The sequence below is a fragment of the Balaenoptera borealis genome (genome assembly GCF_965194805.1).
Source record: "Balaenoptera borealis genome assembly, chromosome: 18".
Taxonomy (NCBI): domain Eukaryota; kingdom Metazoa; phylum Chordata; class Mammalia; order Artiodactyla; family Balaenopteridae; genus Balaenoptera; species Balaenoptera borealis.
Window position 1 is genome coordinate 21,814,632 of NC_138877.1, and position 22,375 is coordinate 21,837,006.

At 34.9% G+C, this 22,375-nt stretch overlaps 1 protein-coding gene across 1 annotated transcript in view; it reads right to left on the reverse strand.

The window, feature by feature from the left end:
• Positions 1-292: 292 nt before the first annotated feature.
• LRRC63 (leucine rich repeat containing 63) overlaps positions 293-22,375 on the reverse strand; it is a 50,338-nt gene continuing 28,255 nt past the window's right edge. Inside the window, exons 5-8 of the mRNA XM_082365777.1 lie at positions 21,211-21,347; positions 14,983-15,066; positions 13,184-13,423; positions 293-3,011 (exon numbers count right to left, since the gene is read on the reverse strand). Of these exons, the coding sequence (XP_082221903.1) occupies positions 2,768-3,011; positions 13,184-13,423; positions 14,983-15,066; positions 21,211-21,347 (705 nt within the window). The 3' untranslated portion in view covers positions 293-2,767. The remainder of the gene's footprint in view (positions 3,012-13,183; positions 13,424-14,982; positions 15,067-21,210; positions 21,348-22,375) is intronic.

Below are 22,375 nucleotides of genomic sequence, written 5' to 3' on the forward strand. Positions count from 1 at the left end.
TGGGCATGTGACTCAGCCAATCAGAGTATTCCATTCATGCACCTAGAATGATTTGTTCACATATGGACATGTGAGAACCATGTTGAACCAGTGAAAATCATCCCTAATATGTTTTACAGTAACAGTGGAGATAGATAGTACCCTTTTCTCTGAGGTTCCTGACATTCCAGTACACGAACCTGGAATCATCAGTGGTCATCCTTGCTGCCTAGAAATGAGACAGACTTACAGAAAGGTGTTGCTAAGAGGTAGATGATAGATAGATAGATAGATAGATAGATAGATAGATAGATAGATAGATAGAAAAATAGGTAATGCCTTGATGACACAGTTTGAACTGAATTTGCTGTGCCTGAAGACTCATGCACAAATGACTACTAATACATTTCCTTTTGTTGCTTCCACTGGTTCTAGTGGGTTTCTGTCATTTACAATCAAGATTCCTGGGTGAATAGTCTAGTTCTCTGTCGGTCGTATGTATTACAGATGTTTTCTCCAGTATGCTGCCTTGTCTTTTGACTTTATTTGTGGTGGTTTTGGCTATACAGGAATTTTTAAAAATTTTACACAGTGAATCTGTTCATCTTTTCTCTTGGGTTTCATTTCCTACTTAAAAAGATCCTTCTCATTCTGATTTTTTATTAAGACCCTATTTATCTCTTTATATTTTCAATTTTGACCTTTAGGAATCTGGAAATTAATTGTTGTGTGTGGTGTGAGGCAGATACATAATCCCGTTTTTTTAAGTAGAGTAATGCATTATTTCAGTGTGTACATATACACGTAAACCTGTCAAAATGATTATCTCTTTTTCATTGGGTGTTGACATTACAACAGAGATTTTATTTTCCTCTTAGGTTTAGTTTTATTTTCAAATATTTCTATAATGTATGCCTTTTTAAAAATTTTATTTATTTTTGGCTGCATTGGATCTTCGTTGCTGCACGCGAGCTTCCTCTAGTTGCAGCGAGCGGGGGCTACTCTTGTTGCGGAGCACGTGCTCCAGGGCGCACGGGCTTCAGTAGTTCTGGCGCGCGGGCTCAGTAGTTGTGGCTTGCAGGCTCTAGAACGCAGGCTCAGTAGTTGTGGCGCATGGGCTTAGTTGCTCCGCAGCATGTGGGATCTTCCCGGACCAGGGCTCGAACCCATGCCCCCTGCATTGGCAGGTGGATTCTTAACCACTGTGCCACCAGGGAAGCCCCTCTATAATGTATGTCTTACTTTCATATTTAAAAAACACACTGTAAGTTATTTTTTTAAAGATCTATAAGAGATCACTTAGATTCTAGGTTTGTACTAACCATGAAGAAATAGCGAGATTGAGCTCTAAGTATGTTTCATGTTTGTCCAAGTGTCTAGGTATATTTGTGTCTCTGCAGTGTCTCTAAGATATTGTAATTTCCCATGAACCCTATTCTTTCCTGTTTATTCTTATTCCAGTATGACACCACCCAACCAAGAAACAACATTTTTTTAAATAAAAAATAAATATACTTTTCCTCCAAGAAATATTTCAGGGACAAGTGTAAACATGAGTAGGCTATATACCACTAGGATTTAGTGAATTAGGATTTGTTTTTTTAAATCTTGTTTCATAATTATGGGCATATTACATTTTTAATGAATTTATTATCGTGCTATAAATATCCCCTTCTGGATTACATATGTGATATGATAGTTACTTCTCCTACATTAATAATTTTATTCTTTTGCTGGAGAATACCCTGTATACTTCTCAGGCAAGGTTTTCCTATTTCTGCTTAAAAGTGAATTAATTCTCAAGGAGAAGAATACAGGCATCCCAATTTATTGAATTCATTAGTCAGAAAAATTATTTCGCCTGGCTTATTTTTTTTATTTAAATGATATTACTACATGATATGCACAAACTGACATAGAATGTATTTTCTGACATTCTCTAATGATACGATAGCTGTATAAATTTAAGTCGTTTCATTTCATCAGGTTTCATTAGCAATGACATTTTAGATTTAAGTTAACTGCACATAAAAGATATGCCATAAGTGAAACAATTCTATGCCTTTCTAAAATTGTTTGTTATCTCAAAATGCTCTTTTACCTTCCTCTTACCAAATACTAATTCTTAAAGCCTCAAGTTCTACTGTATCCATATGTTGCTTTGCAATGTAATTTTGTACGTTTTACTTTATTTTCTTGCCAAGCTATCACTGAAAGCCTACTGAACGCTGGCACTAGCCTATGGCACTAGCTTTATGAGATGGTGGTGAAGATAACTGAAAGATTGTACCAGTTTTCTTAGAGCCTGGGTAATGAATTCAAAGAACTAAATATAGTACTGGAATTAATCTTTTATTCCCCAAAGCAATCCACAGTTGAGATGGTTGGCACTGGACAAATTTCCACAGAAATGCACAAATATTGAGTACTTGGGTACATGACTTTGAATCCATATGAGGCCCAAACGCCACTGATGACTTTGATTACTATCTTATCCCTGAGAATGGATGCATAAAAAGGCCAAGTGTAAGATAAATACTTTTTGCAAAGGATTCTAACATTTTTCTTTTTATAGTAAACATGCTCTGAAAGAAAATTTCTAGATCTTCTTTGAAATCCCCGAAGACTTTTTACTAATCATTCTTAAGTAAATATTCTGCAAAGATTCCCTAACAATCGCAGACTTTCATTAGGAGCTAGGATTACAAAGAGGATTCACATGAGAAGACGCTTATCTTCCCCACAGAACCTGTGCTCTCAGAGACATGAATGATTATATACGTAAACTTTAATGGCTTTTAAAGTGGGACTCATAAATCACTGTATGATTCATCAACTCGGAATTTAGAGATATTCTTTTACCAGGAACATTATCGAAAACAAAATTGCTTTCCTTTACTTTTCTGTAGCAGGAAAAGGAACAGACATAAAATATAACAGGAAACTGTGTTACTCCAAAAATATTGCAGGATCGGATGATGCGAAAACCTTCACCGAACATTGGACCACGACACCATTCACATTGGGATGTGCTGCAATGAAGGAAACATCAAATCTACTAAAGGAAAGACATTTTGTTTGATGCTATGTAAGACTCAAAGTAGTATAAAATATGGCCTTTCTCATTATCAATCTTACCATCTCATTGAGGAGCTAAGACATACGCAAGTGAAAAACTAAATGCTAAAAAATAAATATATGTGTATAAAATAATCCTAGTTCTCTAAAACAAAAAAAGTATAGATTCATAGTAGGAAAACACCCTAAGGACAAATCCCAAATGGAAGACAGTAATTATCTTTGGACCTATTCTCCTGTGTGATCACAGGGAATTTTAAATTTCTTCATAATGTTTTTCTGTATTTCCCAAATTTTCTATAATAAATACATATTATTTTTATAACTCAAAATAAATATATCATTTTAAAAATAAAGGGACTGTTGTAACCTAGTGTAGGATTAGTGTCCATGTATATTTTTAAATGCTCACAAATCAGTTAAAAAAAGACATCAGCCCATTAGTATATTAAGAGTAGCACATGAGTGGACTATTCACAGAAGAAGAAACTTGAACATCCAGAGAACATTGAAAAGTAAAGCTTCTTAATTTCATTAGTAATCAGGGAATACAAAACAAAATAACAAAAGAATACCATTTCATAAATCATCAGGCAAAATGTAAAAGTCTGATAGTGCAAAGTTTGGTGAGGATACATATAAATTGGTGGAGTATAAATTGGTGTAATCACTTTGGAACAATTTGGCAATTTCTACTTAGGTTGAAGATGAACATACTCATAGAAAGAGTAGAGTGATGGTTGCCAGGGGCTGGGGGAAGAGGGAAATGGAGACGTGTAGGTCAAAGGGTACAAACTTTCAGTTATAAGATGAATACATTCTAAGGATCTAATGTACAACATGGTGACTATAGTTAATGTACTATATACTTGAAATTTGTTAAAAGTAAACCTTGAATATTCTCACCTCATAAAACAAGAGTTAACTATATGAGGCAATGGATGTGTTAATTAACATTATCTTTGTAATCATTTCAGGATGTGTATGTATATCAAATAATCCTACTGTACAATTTAAATATATACAGTTTTGTAAAAAAAAAAAAAAAAAAAGACAAAGACAAGAAACAAGCCTCCTCTGGCTGGGAATTGTAAGGGAGGAAAAATATCTTTTCCTCTACACATCTTAGGTTCATTGGCTGGGGCTCTGGAAATAAAATTTGTCAGTTTAAACTTGTCAAACAGATTAGCAAGAGAAAAAAACAGTTTAATTATGTACACGTACATGGGACTTTCTCAAAGAAATGAGACTCAAAGAAGCAGCCAAATGATTGAGGCCTATATACCATCTTAGGCTAAACAAAGGAAAAGGGGATTTGGGCTTCTGGGCTGAGAAGCCTAGTTATGGGAAGGTAAAGGGTGGAAATATATGGTAAATAAGGATTGTCTTGTTATACAGCTAAGAATCTCTCAGGTGATAAGATTCGTCTCCTGAAGTAGTTCTCTTCCTGGTGTGAAAACATTTTACAAATGGAAATTTCCAAAAGGGGAAATTTATATTCTATTTTAAGGTAGTTACTGGGAGGTAAAGAGCTTTTCCTGCATCTGCTAGATCTCAGTTGCCTTAAGCTCAAAATAATACCTATGTCAAAGAAGCATATTTTGTGCAGGAAAAAAAAAAAAAAAGAAGCATATTTTGGGGTGGCATATTCTGGTAGCCGTAAGAAAGTGGAAGAATTCAGAAAGTCCAATATTTGCTATAGTCCCAGAAAGAGCACAGAAAAATAGAAGATAGAATTTTCAAAGTAATAGTATAAGAAAATTTCCCAGAATTAAAATACATGACTTTCCAGATTGAAAGGATACATCGAGTGCTGAACACATTGAATTAAAAAAAAAAAAATCTCACAAAGGCACATCATCATGAAAATTTTAAACAACTAGCAAAAAAAAGAGAAGATTCAAAAAGCTTCCCCTTCCAAAAAAATGGTATTGGTTATATATAAAAGATAAGGAATAAGAAAGCTGTAGATCTCAAATAAAAAATAGAAAAGTAGAAGATGATGAAGCAATGTCTCCAAAATCCTGAAGAAAATGATTGAACCCAGAGTTTTATACCCAGCCAAATTATCAATCAAGTCTGAGTGCAGAATAAAGGCATACTCAAATATGCATGGTCTTAAATTTTTACTTCCATGCATTCTTTTGCAGGGGGACACTGGAGGGCTGGCTTCACCAAAATGTGGAGGTAAACAAAGAACAAGGTATCCAATGTGACTATAGTAAAGGAAATTCCAAGATAACAGTGAAGGGAAGTCTTGGAATAACAGTTGTGCACCAGATCTAGACAGCAACATTTCTAGATTAGGGCAGAAAGACACAGGGCTCCAGGATGATGTATTAAAAAAAATTAATAGGACTGATAGCCATATCTGATACATTCATACTGATAAAGATTTAAATAACTCTATTAGAATTTTCATGGCAGAATTAATGATAAACACATAAAGCAAAGTAAATGAATAAAAGTCAATTACTCTTTCTAGGAAAAACAAAAAGTTGTACAGTAAAAGAAATATATCCATAGTACACTGTGTAGCCTAACTATGCATTACTTAGATTTTATAATTAAATAATAATTATTGATTTAACTTAAAATCATTATTTTACTCGAGAAGTATTAATCATTTATTATGTCGCCAGAACTATCCTAGGTACTGGAGATAACATTAATGAACAAAACTATCATGTATTCTTCTTTTCATGGAGTTTACATACTAGAGGACCAGCCTGATATTAAATAAAATAATTAGATAAAATATAAAATGAGGTGATGGTAAGTGCTACAGAGAAAAATTAAAGCAAGGAAGGGGGAGGAATAAGGAATGCCAGTAATGTGAGGCATAGGATGCTTGAAATTTTAAACATTTTGTAAATAACTATACTGTGAGGTTGGAGGAAGAAGACAGGTATATATAAGGGCTGATAAGAGTCCTAATACCTATCTTGCTTAGTAGGAAATTTAGAGATAATAGCTAAAATTGAAAACACAAGAAGAATGACTCAAGGATGCTATTTAAAAATATAGAGGCAACTCCAAAATAAATCCTCATATATATGGTCAAATGATTTTCAGTAAGGGTGCCAAGACAATTCAGTGGGGAAAGGACAGTCTTTTCAACAAATGGTCCTGGGAAAACTGAATATCCACACATAAAAAAAATGAAGTTGGACCCTCACACCATATCCAAAAATTTTCTCAAACTGGATCAAAAACCTAACTGTAAGAGCTAAAACTATGAAACTCTTAGAAAACAATATAGGGGAGGGACTTCCAGGTGGGGCAGTGGTTAAGAATCTGCCTGCCAATGCAGGGGACACAGGTTTGAGCCCTGGTCCGGGAGGATCCCACATGCCGTGGAGCAGCTAAGCCCATGCGCCACAACTACTGAGCCTGCACTCTAGAGCCCACCAGCCACAACTACTGAAGCCCACACGTCTAGAGCCCCGTGCTCTGCAACAAGAGAAGCCACCGTAATGAGAAGCCTGCGCACTGCAACAAAGAACCAAAGCAGCCAAAAATAAATTAATTTAAAAAAAAAAAATATATATATATATGGGGAAAAGCTTCATGACATTAGATTTGGTAATAATTTCTTGTAAATGACACCAAAAGCACAGGAAACAAAAGAAAAAATAGATTAAGTTGTACTTCAGCAAAATTAAAAACTTCTGTTCATTAAAGGACACCATCAACAGTGTGAAAAGGCAACTGACTGAATGGGGGAAAATATTTGTAAATTGTATTTTAAAAGGGGTTAATATCCAAAATATATAAGCAACTACAACTTGACAAGAGAAAACACAAAAAATCCAATTTAAAAATAGGCAAAGGACCTGAATAGACATTTCTTCAAAGAAGATACACAGATGGCCAAAAAGCACATGAAAGGATACTCAACATCACTAATAATTAGAGAAGTGCAATGAGAACCACAGTGAGATACCACCTCTCACCCATTAGGATGGCCAATATAAACAAAAACAGAAGCAAAACAGAACATAAGTGTTGGAGAGGATGTGAAGAAATTGGAACCCTGTGCACTGCTGCTGGGAATGTAGAATGGTGCAGCCTCTATAAAAAGCAGTGTTGCTGTTCCTCAGAAAACTAAAAATTCAATTCCCATTTAATGCAGCAATTTCTCTTCTGGAAATAGAAGAAAAATGGAAAGCAGGTATTTGTACAACCATGTTCATAGCAGTATTCACAACAGCCGAAAGGTGGCAGCAATGCAAATGTCCTTCAGCAGATGAATGGATAAACAAAATGTGGTGTATCCATACAATGGAATATTATTCAACTTTTAAAAGGAAGGAAATTCTGACACATGCTACAGCGTGGATGAACCTTGAGGACATCATGTTAAGTGAAATAAGCTCATCACAAAAACAGACTAATATCGCATGATTCCACTTCTATGGGGGGTTTCTGGAGTCGTCAAACTCATAGAGACAGAAAGTAGAAGGCTGTTTTCCACGGGCTAGGGAGAGGGGGAAGTGGGGAGTTGTTCTCTTATGGGTATAAAGACCGATTCCAGTTTTGCAAGTTGAAAAGACTTCTGGAGATTGGATCCGCAGAAATAAAAATGTGCTGATTGCTAAACAGTACACTTGAAAGTGATCAAGATGGTAAATTCTGTGTTATGTGTATTTTACCACAATTGAAAATAAAATTTAAAAAATATGAGAGCAAACACCCAGAGGAGAACTGCAAAAAGAGTTTGGCAATAGGTGACTCTGGAGGTAAAGAGTGAAGGGGGATAGAGATGCGGGCAGGGGTGATTTTCATGATAAGCCCCGTAGTAAACATTTGATCTTTTAAACTAAATACTTGTGTTGATAAAAGATAAAATTATTTTAAAGAGAAGAAAATTTGGTTGAGCAAGTCACCTAAACTCTTGAGGAATGTCATCTTCAGAATAAGGGAGTTTAGTGGCCTGAGTTGTTATTTCCTTATTTCCTCTAACTAAATAGTTCTATTACTGTCCCCAAGTAAGTGATATATACTTGAGAAAATACGCTGGTACTAATAAAATCACATGGAAAATTAAAATTGCAATACTTAATATAATGATTTTATCAAAAAATTCAAAGACTTTTGCACAATAATGAAAAATGGAAGGCTATAAAGATGTTAAAAAAATACTGAGTTATCTCTAGTAAAGATGACTTCCAAGTATTAAGTATGATCAAGGCTTTACAGTTTAGTGGAACTGAATACTACTTCTGAAACTTTAGTCTATATCTCTAAGTAAACATTTCTATCATTCTCGTGCGCAAGGAAGTTAAGGTAAAATCCTATGGAACGTGAGTCTTCTGACCCAACTCTCAACAAAGGCAGATTCTCTGTCTGATTGAGGTGATAGAATGCAGGTAGAGACACAGGGAGGCAGAATGCAAAGAGAAGTTGTAGGGGTCAAAAAAGAAGCTCACAGCTGCTAATGGGTAGGGCCCAAGTCGCTGGGGTGGCGGCAGAAGCTGGGCTTGGGGCAGCCTAGGTGCAGGCGTTGTACAGAGCCCAGAGCTGAGTCACCATCCAGACTCAGCAAACGTAGTACTTGGGACGGAGGTTGGAAATTAAGAATCAAAGCCAAGAGTAGACATTAGAGGATGAGGGTGGGGTTGGGTGACAAACGCCTCCTTCGTTGTTTCTATCTTTATTAATATCATGACAGTTGTCCTTGATGAGATTGAACCCCTCATCGTTTTTACTCCTCCCTCTCTTACTTGCCTCACATACTCAGGCAGCAGTTGAGTTCATTTTACCTTCATAATTTGTCTTGTGTCATTTCCTACCCACTTACTCCTATGCCTATTACTTTGGTTTAATCCCCCCTTACCAGTTACAAGAGCGCTTTGAGTGAGCTCCACCCAGCCTTCCGCTACTCTAGTCCATCTTTGACACTACTGCCAGGTCTGCTGCTGTCACCTGCAATGGCTCCCATGGCCTAAAGAAGAAACCCCATCAGTGGTCTTCATAAGCTAGCTCCAGCCTTCCTTTTTAAACTGACTTTTTGCTACTCTTCGTAGATGTTTTGTTCTGGCTGGACATTCACTTTTCTCTTTGCCCACTTTCCTATCTTTACTCAACTTTGGTTCATTTCCCCATTCAGTTCCCTCTTCCTGGAATGTCTCTTCAATACAACACATATTTCCAAATATATAAATTTTACCTGTTCTTCGAAGACTCTTTTCAAACACCATTTCATTCCTAAATCTTTTCCCTATTTTCCCAGCTGTAGTTGTAATCTTTCCTTCTGTAGCCCCTTTTGTTTGTAATCCACTTGTCACTTTTTATTTACATGAAAACCCATCCTTGTAAAATTTCCAAAAAATATAGAAGCATACAGGAAAAAAAGCACAGAATTTCCCCTTTATTCCTCCCTTAAATCACTCTAACTCCCCTTTGCAGAATAACTAAAGCTCATGTTTGGTGGTGTTCCCTCTAGCTCCCAGACACATGACTATTTTCTACATAAATGGAATCTCTACTGTGTATGTGTTCCCTCAGTATGTATGTGTCTGTACATACAGCTTGCTTTTCTAATTTAACAAAATGCTTTGGACAGCTTTCTATGTCAATACATTTTGTTTTACTTCATTCTTATTAACAGCACCATAATGTTCCAAAATATGGATACACCATTTTATCTTACCACTTTTTTATTGATGCACACTTAGTCTGCAGTTTTCATCCCTCTGCCTAACTGTGTGTTCACATATAACTATTTCTATAAGACATATTACTAAAATTTAAATTTCTGTTTTAAGGAATATGTAAGATACTGTCAAATTACCTTCCACAAAACTTTCACCAACTTGACAGTGCCACCAATGGTGCATGCTAATCCTGTTTCTGGGCATGCAAGGGCAACACTTAATATCAATCTTTTTAATTTTGATAAAACAGGTAGGTAAAAAACCCTATTGTTGCTATTTTACATTGCCGTTCCTTGGTTACTAGAGAGATTTAACATTCTTTATGTTTATCATCTATCTATATATCGTCTTCCATGAATTGCATATTCCTATCATTTAACCACTTTCCTATGGGTTATATCTTATTGATATGTGGGAGATATATGTTTAAACAGTTATAAGCATTGCAATATCTTCTTTCAGTTAATAGCTTGCCTCTTAATATTATTGATGGTTATAATATTATGAAGAAACATCTTTTGTCAAATTTATGAAACTTTGCTTTACTGTTTATATTTTTCAGGTTTGTTTAAGGTATCTTTCTCTACCTTGAAGTCATACAGATAGTCTCCTATACTTGCTTGTTAAGGCTTAAAAATTTTGCTTTTCATATTTAAGTCATTAATCCAATTGGAAATGATTTTGTAAATGATGGTAACATATACACAGCAGAAACATAATTATATACTTCTTACTTATAGATGATCAGATGTTTCAGTGTCATTTATTGAAAAGTCTATCCTTTCCCTACTGATCCACAGTGCTATTTTTGTCCAACGTCAAGTCTCACATGTACATGAGAACAAAACTGGGCTATGTATTCTTCATTGGTTAGATTGTCTTTCCTTGCGTGTAATATCAACTGTATTTCTGTACTTTTATAAGTCTTTATATCTGATAGGCAAGTCCCTAATATTAGGCTCCTTTTTCAGGCTTGCTTTGGCTATTTTGGAGTCTCTGCTTTTCCATACACATTTTAAAATCAGCTTATCCAGTTTCTCAGAAAATTCTGTTCAGATTTTGACCAGAATTGCATTGAATCTATAGTTCTATTTGGGGAGAACTGATATATTTTTGGTATTAAATCTTATTATACCTGAGTGTGTGTATCCCTCCCATTTAATTCAGCCTTCTTTACCTTTTTGTAAAGTTTTAATCTTTTTCTCCATAAATATCTTGGACATACTTCACTTGATATATTCCTAGGTACATTATGTTTTTTATTGCTATCATAAAGGGTATCTTTTTAAAATCACATTTCTAACTGTTTGATGTCTGATTTTAGTTACATCTTCTTCTTAACACCACACCATAGACTTTGTTGTTACTATTACTTTATAGATCATAGAGATCATATTTGTTTACTTCATATTTTCTAATTTCTTTTCCCTCCATCCCTTCTTATATCTCAGGCATACTTCTGGAGTTATCTTCCTTCTTTCTGATGCACATTCTTTGCAAGTTTCATTTCACTAAAGTGAAAATCTGGGGGGAATAAATTCTCTGTTTTATTATCTGAAAATCCATTTTTCTCCCTTGTTCTTGAAAGTTAGTTTTGCTGGGCTAAATAACATTTCTTCAGTTATTGTTCCACTGTTGCTAGCAGTTTATTTGTTGTTCTTTGTAAGTGACTTTTTTTCCAGCTGATTTCTAAGTCTTTGTCTTTGGTGTTCTTCACTTTCACCACAAGGTGTTTTACTTGGCTTGTGTAGAGTGTTCAATATCTGTGAATTCACTCCTTTCATCACTTCTGAGAATTTACAGACACTACCTCATTGAACAATGACTCTCAACATTCTCTGGGACTCTAAGGATATGTTAAATTTTCTCCTTTTACTGTCCATGTCTCTTTGCCTCCTGTCCACATATACACAATAATTTCTCCAGATTTCTCTTCATATGTGGATAATTGTCTGTTAAACCCACACACCAATTTCAACTATTACACTTTTAGTCTCTAGAATTTAATTGCGTTTAAAATTTCTTTCTCATATTTGCCTGGTCATATTTATGGTCTTTTATTCCTTAACCATTTTAAAAATTATATCTTACTTTAAACTCTTAAAGTAGGTAATTCATATTCTGTCAACAATTCTAATATCTTAGATCCTTGGAGATTCATATCTGTTGATTGTGCTAACTTTTACTCTTGGTGGTTTATTTCCTCATGTATTTGAAAATTTTAATTTTGAGATAATATTCATTTGAAATTAATTTTCTGGAATCTTTAATGTCTAAATTGAAGATGTTTCTCTCAAAAACATTTGTTCTGCTGAAAGAGAAGTATTCAGTGCTCTGGGGCCACCAGCCACTTTGGCGGTACAGATTTCACTCAGGAATACCATGTTCAGCTTCCCTACTTTGTGGTGAATTCAAATCTCTTGGTCCCATATATGTTTACAGTCACTAGTTAGGTTTTCTTTTTAAATGTTTTTGTCCTTGGTGATTTTCTTACTTTCTCATGTGCATTCAAATCTCATGAACATTGACATAGTGCATTAAAATCGAAAACTTTGGCACCTGGTTCCTTTTTTTATTGATAGATTTTTAATTACTTTTTCAGTTTCTCCAATGGTTACTAGTCTGTTCAGGTTTTCTGTCTTTTATTCAATCAATATTGGTGATTAATATACTCCTGGAAAACCATTTTACTTAGGCATACAACAAATATTTTTTATATCAGGGAATTCCCTGGTGGTCCAGTGGTTAGGACTCAGCACTCTCACTGCTGTGGCCTGGGTTCAATCCCTGGTCAGGGAACTAAGATCCCACAAGCCATGCAGCACGGCCAAAAAAAAAAAAAAAAAAAAAAAGTTATATCAGTAATACAAGCACTGATGATCTGTAGTGCAGTAAAAAATAGTTTTACACCATCTAAAAGGAAATAAGAGGTGAGCCTGAGTGGACTCATAGTGTGTGGGCTTTAAGAATCCTAGTCCTGAGATAGGCAATAATTCCCACACTGGCTGTCGACCCCTGAGGAAGAGAAGTTGCCCTGTGTGTGTCTGCTCTATTCCTGGTCTCTATGAAGTTAGAGTAGAATAAAGCATTTCCCTTCATAGTGTGCCTGGCACTAAAGAATCTTTTTTTGGAAGAATCCCCTTTGTCCTTAGTGGTTCATAGAAAAGACTTATACTACAACCGTATAGATATTGCCAGCTACACCTCAGCAATCTGTACCTCACATTGGATTTAAGTAATAACTTGAGAAGGTGGGCTGAATTCAGACTACAAAATTATGCCTGAAGAGCCAGAAGGAGCAATCTGAAAGATTGCGTATGTTTTGGTGTGTGGTGGGGTGTGTGTGTGTGTGTGTGTGTGTGTGTACAGTAAAACTATCATCTGGCCCTGTAATAAAGAATATTTAAAATATTCATTTAAATGCTTAAAAGTGTGTTTTGGTAAAAAGAGCTTCAGTGTTTGCTCACCATTTTAGTAACTTTTGAATTTCCACTGGGATCACATTATAATATTTATGTAGATTATTCTTTAAAAAGAACAAAGAAGTAAGTTGAGTAAGACGTTGTGGACTATTCATAGAATTCTCTTTCCAAAAACTAGGATGAGTGAAATTATTCTCAAATAGGATTTTTTTCAGATTAAGCTTCAAAATTGCATGTGGAAAACTAGTCAGTTCATTTCCATCAACGATCAGTTTTTCAAGTGATCTGCAAATAAAGGAAACCATATTTTAAAAGATAGAAGAAGAAATCTGTCCCAATGTTCCCAAAAAATGGTATAAAACTTAGTAGTAATAAAATATGTGTTAAGTATTTCCTTAAAATCAAGAGAATTAACTAAAAAGCAACCAAACCAATATATTATCATGGAAATAAGTGCATTTGTGTAAATAGTAGAGTTAAAGCACATATTTTGGGTCTTTGCAACAAGTCATCACTATGGAAAAAGAAATAATCACAAACAGAAGAATGAATGTTATACTACATAAAATATAATATAGTATAGTGATATAAAGAAAATTTATTTTCATAGACAAATTAAACATTAACACGTACTTTTTTTCATTCAGGTAAAGGTCTCAACTATTGGTGGAAGGCAGCAGTGGGGAAACAGACCATCATGCTGGGGGAAGCTTTTATCTTGCTTTTATAAAATATTAAAGAAAAATGTGTTTATGAATTTTGGGGAAGGAAAGATAGCCTGTAATAGACTCAGAAAGTTCAATGGAGTTCCAAAATTAACAAGGGAGAAAAAAAAGAGAACAGATAGAATCCTGAAAAAAAATCTTCCCCCCCACCAAAAAAGAAATATGAAAAGGAGAAAGTGAATAAATAGTAAATACAAAGTAAAACAGAAGGTAAAAAATTAAATATATCATAACAAATGTGAAAAGGCTGAATTCTATTAAAATACAAAGATTATTACACAGGAAGTTAAATAATTGGTATAAATATTAGAAAAGCAGAAACAAAATGATCTCATTTTACTGAAGATAAGATAATGCTCCTAGAAACCAAATAAAATCTAGTAAAACTCAATCAGAACTAAGGTAATTTTTTACATAGTTTGATTTTAAAATGTAAAGAAGTAAATAGTTCTTCTCTATTCTGTTGTACTCTTTATTTCTCTATTCTGACTGGCGATAGTCAACTAGAAATAGGAATTACAGAAAATATTACATTCATAGTAGCAACACAATTGTATGTTTTTGGGGGGAGGAGGGGCTTATAATGATACTAAATGATCTTAAAGATCATACTCTAAAGAGACTAGTTGAGACTATTATTGAAAAACAAATCTCCATACTAGTTATTAAAATTATTCTAAAGTCATAATCAAAATAGTATGGTACTGACCTAGAAGGTCAGAGATCAACTTCAGAGACTTTTTAGACATTAGTACAAGAAAAAAATCAGAGCTTAGTATTAAAGCACTGTGTATTACTAGCATTTTGTGTATATGTATTTCCTTACAAAAAAATCAACTGATAAGAATTACAGGTGCACACACGGATAAATGGACAAAAGCAGCTTGTCATTCTGTTAAGGTGGTCATCAATATTAGCTTTTAAATAATTACTGAAAATGTTATGTCTTAAAAATACTAAACAGTCATTCAATTTACATTATGGTAAACCTTATGCTTCACATATTATGTTTTATGGCTATTGAATAAATGAAAGGACTCAATTTTATCCATCACAATCATCACCTAATATATCCTTAAGGGGCATATGTCTTATGGGTACTTATTACTTCCAAAATACCTGAGTTTCTGGATTTCATTTGGAATAAAAGCAATACTATTGTAGGAAATATCAAGTTCCTCAAGATTAAACAAGCAAAATAACCTTAAATAGAAAGAGAAAATGATTATATGTTTACCATTACTGGGCATTAATAAAGAATTTAATTCTTCAGTAAATAGAAGCATAGAGAAACTGTATTTTTCTAAGATTTTTCAACTTATAGACTTTTTAAAATTATAGATGGTATAATTACAATGAAATTTCCTAAAAATGATTCATCTATCCCTTAAGACTGGTTTGAAATGTTTAGAGATGGTAAAACCCCATCTAGAAAAAAAACCACCTCTATTAGTTCCCTAGGGCTGACATAACAATTACCACAAACTGGGTGGCTTAAAGCAACAGAAATTTATTCTCTCACAGTACAGGAGGCCAGAAGTCTGAAACAAAGGGGTCGGCAGAGTTGGTTCCTCTGGAGGCTCTGAGGGAGAGACTGTCCCTTGCCCCTCTCCTAGCTTCTGGTGGTTGCCAGCCATCCTTGGTGTTCCTTGGTTTGTGGCAGCATAACTCCAATCTCTACCTTTGTCTTCACATGGCCTTCTTGTAAGGACACCATTTATTGGTTTTGGAACCCACCCGTATCCCACCCTAATCCAGTATGACCTCATGTTAACTAGTTACATCTGCAAAGATCCTATTTCCAAATAAGGTCACATTCTAAGGTTCTGCATGGACATCAATTTTTGAAGGGCACCATTCAACCCAGTGCAGTTGCATTAAGATTTTCCTGGTGAAATATCTTTGGTCTTTCTTTCCATTAAACAAAGTACTTAAAAGTAAGAACCAAAGAACACAAAGGCTAACGCAGAGAGTCCTGTCTCCTGGGGGGTGGGAGTGGGAGTTGCTTCTTGGAGACTGGAATTGAAATATGACATTTACCAAAATCCCTAGTAAATATTCCCCTCTTTGTGAATGCTCTTCTCAAATACCTTCCTGTTTTCCTTAAAGGATGAAAAATTACTTGCATGATTATTAACTAAAGCATCATGAGCACAATATTTCATTAACTTCCTACTATTTTAGTGTGGATTATAATGGTCCTCATGATCTGTCCCCAGACTACTCATCCAACTCACCTCTCACACTACCCCGCATTCACCTCAGGCACAGAATTTATTTGCTGAATTTCCCTGAATTAGCCCAGTTCTCACATATCTCCACTTCCCCCAAATTTGACTCTTTGATCAGTGTCTTCCATTTTTTAAGTCTTGGCTTAGATGTCACCTCTTCCAAGGAACTCTTCCTTCATCTTTCAGAATGGCTGAGCTGCCTCTTCTGTACTTCTCTGCTTACCACTATCATAGAATTTATCACACTGTGTAATAAATGTCTGTCTTCTAAACTATGACATTCTGGAGGCCAAGGATTCTATTTTACATTTCTGTATATCCAGTGCTTTGGCCAGTGCCTAGCACATCAAAAGTGCTTACGAAATCACAATTGAATAAAAGGTATGGTGACCCCAGTTAATGTAAAATCATTTGCTCTGAGAAATTAATGAGATTGAATAGAAAAGCAAAAAAAAAAAAAAAACTTTTCATTTCAGTGTTCATCTCAGACTTTTTTTCCACCTCTGTAAAGAAAATGTTAATACCATCTGTTCCATTTTTTTAATTCAAAATTATGTTATTTCATTTTCTTGCCTCAGGCAGTTTCTAGAGTCATTTTGTCTTCCCTTATTACTTCAGTACAAGCAAACTAGTCTGGTTCTAGGCTTTCACTGTTGATGATAAATTCCTGTTGATTGTGATGTTTAATTGGGCTTGTAGACAGCACTGAGAAAGCTAATTAAGAAATTTCATAGGCTCTAGAGTTGAAATTTATCTCATCTATATATGATTTTAGAGAGCAAATCTGTTTAGACAGCCTCAGTTTGGTTTGATACTCTATACCCCACTAGCAACAAATCTATCACAATTTTCAGGGTGTATAGAATGTTTTACATTTATTTCATTGTTTTATTTATCAGCACATCATTGAGCAATGAGATGCTTAAACTAGAGCCTTGCTGTTGGCTTGGAAGATTGTGCTAGCATTAATATTTGCATGTCATAACATTAATCACCACCACAGCAACATAAATATTATTTATTGAGAGCCTACTATGTGTTTGTGGCAGTTTAGAGTGGTCTTTCACTGGATCACAGCAATATTGTTAATATTATTTACAGATTTAAAAAATGGAAGCTACCTTGATTCCTTGCAATGGTAAATGGGAGTGTTCAAAAAGAATAAAATACCTAGGAATAAACCTACCTAAGGAGGGAAAAGATCTGTATGCAGAAAACTGTAAGACACTGATGAAAGAAATCAAAGATGATACAAACAGATGGAAAGATATATACCATGTCCTTGGATTGGAAGAATCAACACTGTGAAAATGACTATACTACCCAAAGCAATCTACAGATTCAGTGCAATCCCTGTCAAATTGCCAATGGCATTTTTCACAGAACTAGAACAAAGAATTTTACAGTTTGTATGGAAACACAAAAGACCCCAACTAGCCAAAGCAAACTTGAGAAAGAAAAACAGAGCTGGAGGAATCAGGCTCCCCGACTTCAGACTATACTACAAAGCTACAGTAATCAAGACAGTATGGTACTGGCACAAAAACAGAAATATAGATCAATGGAACAGGATAGAAAGCCCAGAGATAAACCCACACACATACAGTCACCTTGTCTTTGACAAAGGAGGCAAGAATATACAATGGGGAAAAGATAGCCTCTTCAATAAGTGGAGCTGGGAAAACTGGACAGCTACATGTAAGAGAATGAAATTAGAACACTTCCTAACACCATACACAAAAATAAACTCAAAATGGATTAAAGACCTAAATATAAGGCCAGACACTATAAAACTCTTAGAGGAAAACATAGGCAGAACACTCTTTGACATAAATCACAGCAAGATCTTTTTTGACCCACCTCCTAGAGTAATGGAAATAAAATAAAAAATAAACAAATGGGACCTAATGAAATTTCAAAGCTTTTGCACAGCAAAGGAACCCATAAACAAGATGAAAATACACCCTCAGAATGGGAGAAAATATTTGCAAATGAAGCAACTGACAAAGGATTAACCTCCAAAATATACAAATAGCACATGCAGCTCAATAACAAAAAAACAAACAACCCAATCCAAAAACAGGTGGAAGACCTAAATAGACATTTCTCCAAAGACATACAGATTGCCAACAAACACATGAGAAGATGCTCAACATCACTAATTATTAGAGAAATGCAAATCAAAACCACAATGAAGTATCACCTCACACCAGTCAGAATGGCCATCATCAAAAAATCTAGAAACAATAAATGCTGGAGAGGATGTGGAGAAAAGGGAACCCTCTTGCACTGTTGGTGGGAATGTAAATTGGTGCAGCCACTATGGAGAACAGTATGGAGGTTCCTTAAAAAACTAAAAATAGAACTACCATATGACCCAGCAGTTCCACTACTGGGCATATACCCTGAGAAAACCATAATTCAAAAAGAGACATGCGCCACAATGTTCATTGCAGCACTATTTACCATAGCCAGGACATGGAAGCAACCTAAGTGTCCATTGACAGATGAATGGATAAAGAAGATGTGGCACACATATTAATGGAATATTACTCAGCCATAAAAAGGAACGAAATTGAGTTATTTGTAGTGAGGTGGATGGACCTAGAGTCTGTCATACAGAGTGAAGTAAGTCAGAAAGAGAGAAACAAATACTGTATGCTAACACACGTGTATGGAATCTAAAAAAACGGTACTGATGAACCTAGTGACAGGGCAGGGATAAAGACACAGTCGTAGAAAATGGGGGGGGCGGGGGGAAGGGGAAGCTGGGACAAAGTGAGAGAGTAGCATTGACATATATACACAACCAAATGTAGAATGGACGGCTAGTGGGAAGCTGCTGCATAGCACAGGGAGATCAGCTCCATGCTTTGTGATGACCTAGAGGGGTGGGATAGGGAGGATGGGAGGGAGGCTCAAGAGGGAAGGGCTATGGGAATATATGTATACTTATAGCTGATTCACTTTGTTGTACAACAGAAACTAACACAACATTGTAAAGCAATTATACTCCAATAAAGATATATTTAAAAAAAGAACTGTAAAAAAAAAAGAAAAAATGGAAGCTATAAGAAGTTAAGTGGTTTATCCAAGTCAGTATGAAATCAAATTAGTACTCCCCGTTCTTCAGGTATATGGATACAAAGTAATTCAATCCCTATCTTTAATCAATAGCAATATGGGAAAATAAATTTGTGCATTTCCAGAATCAGCTCTTACTTCAGGGTTCACAAGTATGTTCTTAGGTTCTTTATTCCAAACAGCTTCTCTTTGCCAAAGAACATGCTGGCTAATTAAATCAAACTGAACCAAAACAAGGCAAAACTTTGATTCTGTTAGTTAAAAGTAGTAATTTTCTATGTCATTTTCCTCCTGGTATCCACTGAGAAAAAGATAAGAACTTTTTTTTTTTAACTTTTGTTACAGTTATGGCTTCATAACTTCAGGGAGTGAGGTGTGTGTACATATATGTATGTGTGTGTGTGTATACACAGAAACAATTATAGATATGTGTGTACACACAGATTAGTATACATACATAAGTTACCTATCTCTGTCCACTGAGAGTGTCTAGAAGCAATATCATCCCAATAGCAGTGGGAATATCCAGCACCCAGATCTTGTTTTTTAAATACCATCCTCCAATAGAAAGGAACTAGGGTTTCCTAAGAGAAATGGCTGATTCTAGTGTCAAGGCAGGGAATCAAGACACTACAGTTTATGTTACTGTGGAAAGATAGATGAGTCAAACAAAAATAAAACTCATAATGCAATATCTTTACTTCCTTAGTATTTATTCTTTCCTTTTAAATACATTTTATGTGTAATGTGTGATGTGTATATAAGCGTTTTTACACAGAAATGATATAATTTTTACATACTTTTTAATTTTTCAAAATGAATAGTTTTACAGTGTATTAATGTAGATCTTGGATTGTTAATTACAAACAATGCTGGATGAACAGTTTTATAAATGAATTTTGATGCACTTTCTTAATTAATATAAGAACCTTCTTTTGCAAAATGTTATTCAACTATTTAAGAGTCCCTGTGCTCTTTTAACTTTTTGCCCTTAACCTACATTGAATTTGTTAAAATCTAACTGGAAGAGATATCTTGTTTTGGCATTTGGTTAAGGTTTTGGTTCAAAACTTTCATTAAGACTTAAATAATTACCAGTCCATATGTGGGGAAAAAAATCTATCTCTTTTATACCTGGGTATCAACATTCCTATTAGAGTTTAAAGGATCTTAGACATCATACAGGTAATTTATTAGTTCATAGATTAGGAAATTGAGGCCTAGAATGGTTGTGTCTTTCTTCAGATCAAATAGATAATTCTCAACTTTGGTGTTAAAAGTCTAGAATTCTTTTTTTTTTCTCGATCTTTTTTTTAAAAATAAATTTATTTATTTATTTATTTATTTATTTATTTATTTATTTATTTATTTATTTTTGGCTGCATTGGGTCTTCACTGCTGCTGCGTGCAGGCTTTCACTAGTTGTGTTAAGCAGGGGCTACTCTTTGTTGTGGTGCGTGGGCTTCTCATTGCAGTGGCTTCTCTTGTTGCGGAGCACGGGCTCTAGGCACACGTGCTTCAGTAGTTGTGGCTCGCGGGCTCTAGAGCGCAGGCTCAGTAGTTGTGGCGCACGGGCTTAGTTGCTCCACGGCATGTGGGATCTTCCCAGACCAGGGCCCAAACCCATGTCCCCTGCATTGGCAGGCGGATTCTTAACCACTGCGCCATCAGGGAAGTCCCAAGGCTAGAATTCTTAATTCCAGGTTCAGAGTTCTTTCGATATCCAAAAAGGCTACCAAGGGATAGGTGTAAGTTTCTCACCTGAGCTTCTTTATATGATTTAATCCATACTCAGATAATGGATGCTAGATATGTATTTACTAGCCCCAGATTAAGTGCCATCTATGTAGCTGGTAGGTTTTCTTTTTTTTTTTTTAACACAATAATTAGAAGCAAATCAGCTAATTGGAACTGAATAAAAATTATCAAATGGCTAAAAAGTAGCTAGCTGCTTTCAGAAGGGAAATTGATCCTTTTCTAAATTATATGCTCTTTATTTTCTGTGTTTATAATCTCAGACTATCAACCTTACCCAGGTGGAAGCGTAGTAATCAAATTAAAGGCGATGTTGAAAGTTCTAAGGAACTTAAGTTGTCGAATTGTAGAAGGGATTTTTTTGATAGGATTATTTCTCAGATTCAGTATTTGTAAATTTTTAAGACAAAATATCTGAAGAATGGAAAAGAGAAATAAGCATGAGTAGAATACTAAAGTATGCGAATCCTTATTTTTTACATTTTATAAACCCTTTGAACTAATGCAGTCAAATCAGTATGGTAACACTAATTGGCTGTGTCATATATCTCAATAAATACCTTTGGTAAGCCTTGAAAGTAACTAACCAGCATTCATATGTATGATATGGTAAGATAGTGCAACTACTGTACTCATATACCCTTGACTCAAGAATGTTCCTTTTCTAAATGGGAAAATCATCCTGTTTGATCAAGCTCACGGTTTCATAAGAGGCAACCATGTCAAGAATGAGGAATGTAGGAGATACCTGCAGAATCAAGAAAATAAGTGGAATTAACCTTAGCAATCAGTGGGGTGTCTGATATCATAGCCAGCTTGATTCACTCTGATATCACAGAAATTTGTAAATACTGATTTTTCATATGAAATTTAAAAATAGAGTATGCCATTTAAATCCACAATCTTTGCTTGATTTATATATTTCTCGCTCTCTAATGAATCTTAACAAGCTTTTACATTAGCTCTCTTTAACATTAAATTAAAACTTTTTATATCATGAAGATTTAAAATTGGTGGAGTAGAGCATGCTTATTCTTGCCATTAGAAAGGTTAAGTCCTCCAAGTTTGTTTTTTCTTTTCAAGATTGTTTTGGCTATTTGGAATCCCTTGCAATTCCATATGAACTTTAGGATCAGCCTGTCAAATTCTGAAAAAAAGGCAAGTTGTAATTTTCAGAGAGTGCAGTGAATCTGTAGATCAATTTGCAAGTATTGCCATCTTAACAACGTTAAATTTTCAGATCCATGAACATGGGATGTCTTGTCATATAATTATGTCTTCTTTAATTTCTTTTAACAATGCTCTGTAGTTTTCACAGTATAAGTTTTGTGCTTTTGTTAAACTTACTCCTAAGCATTTTCTTCTTTTTTGTGTAAGTAGATTTGCTTTATTAATTTTATTGTCAGCATTGTTTGTTGCTAGTATGTAGAAATACAATAGAT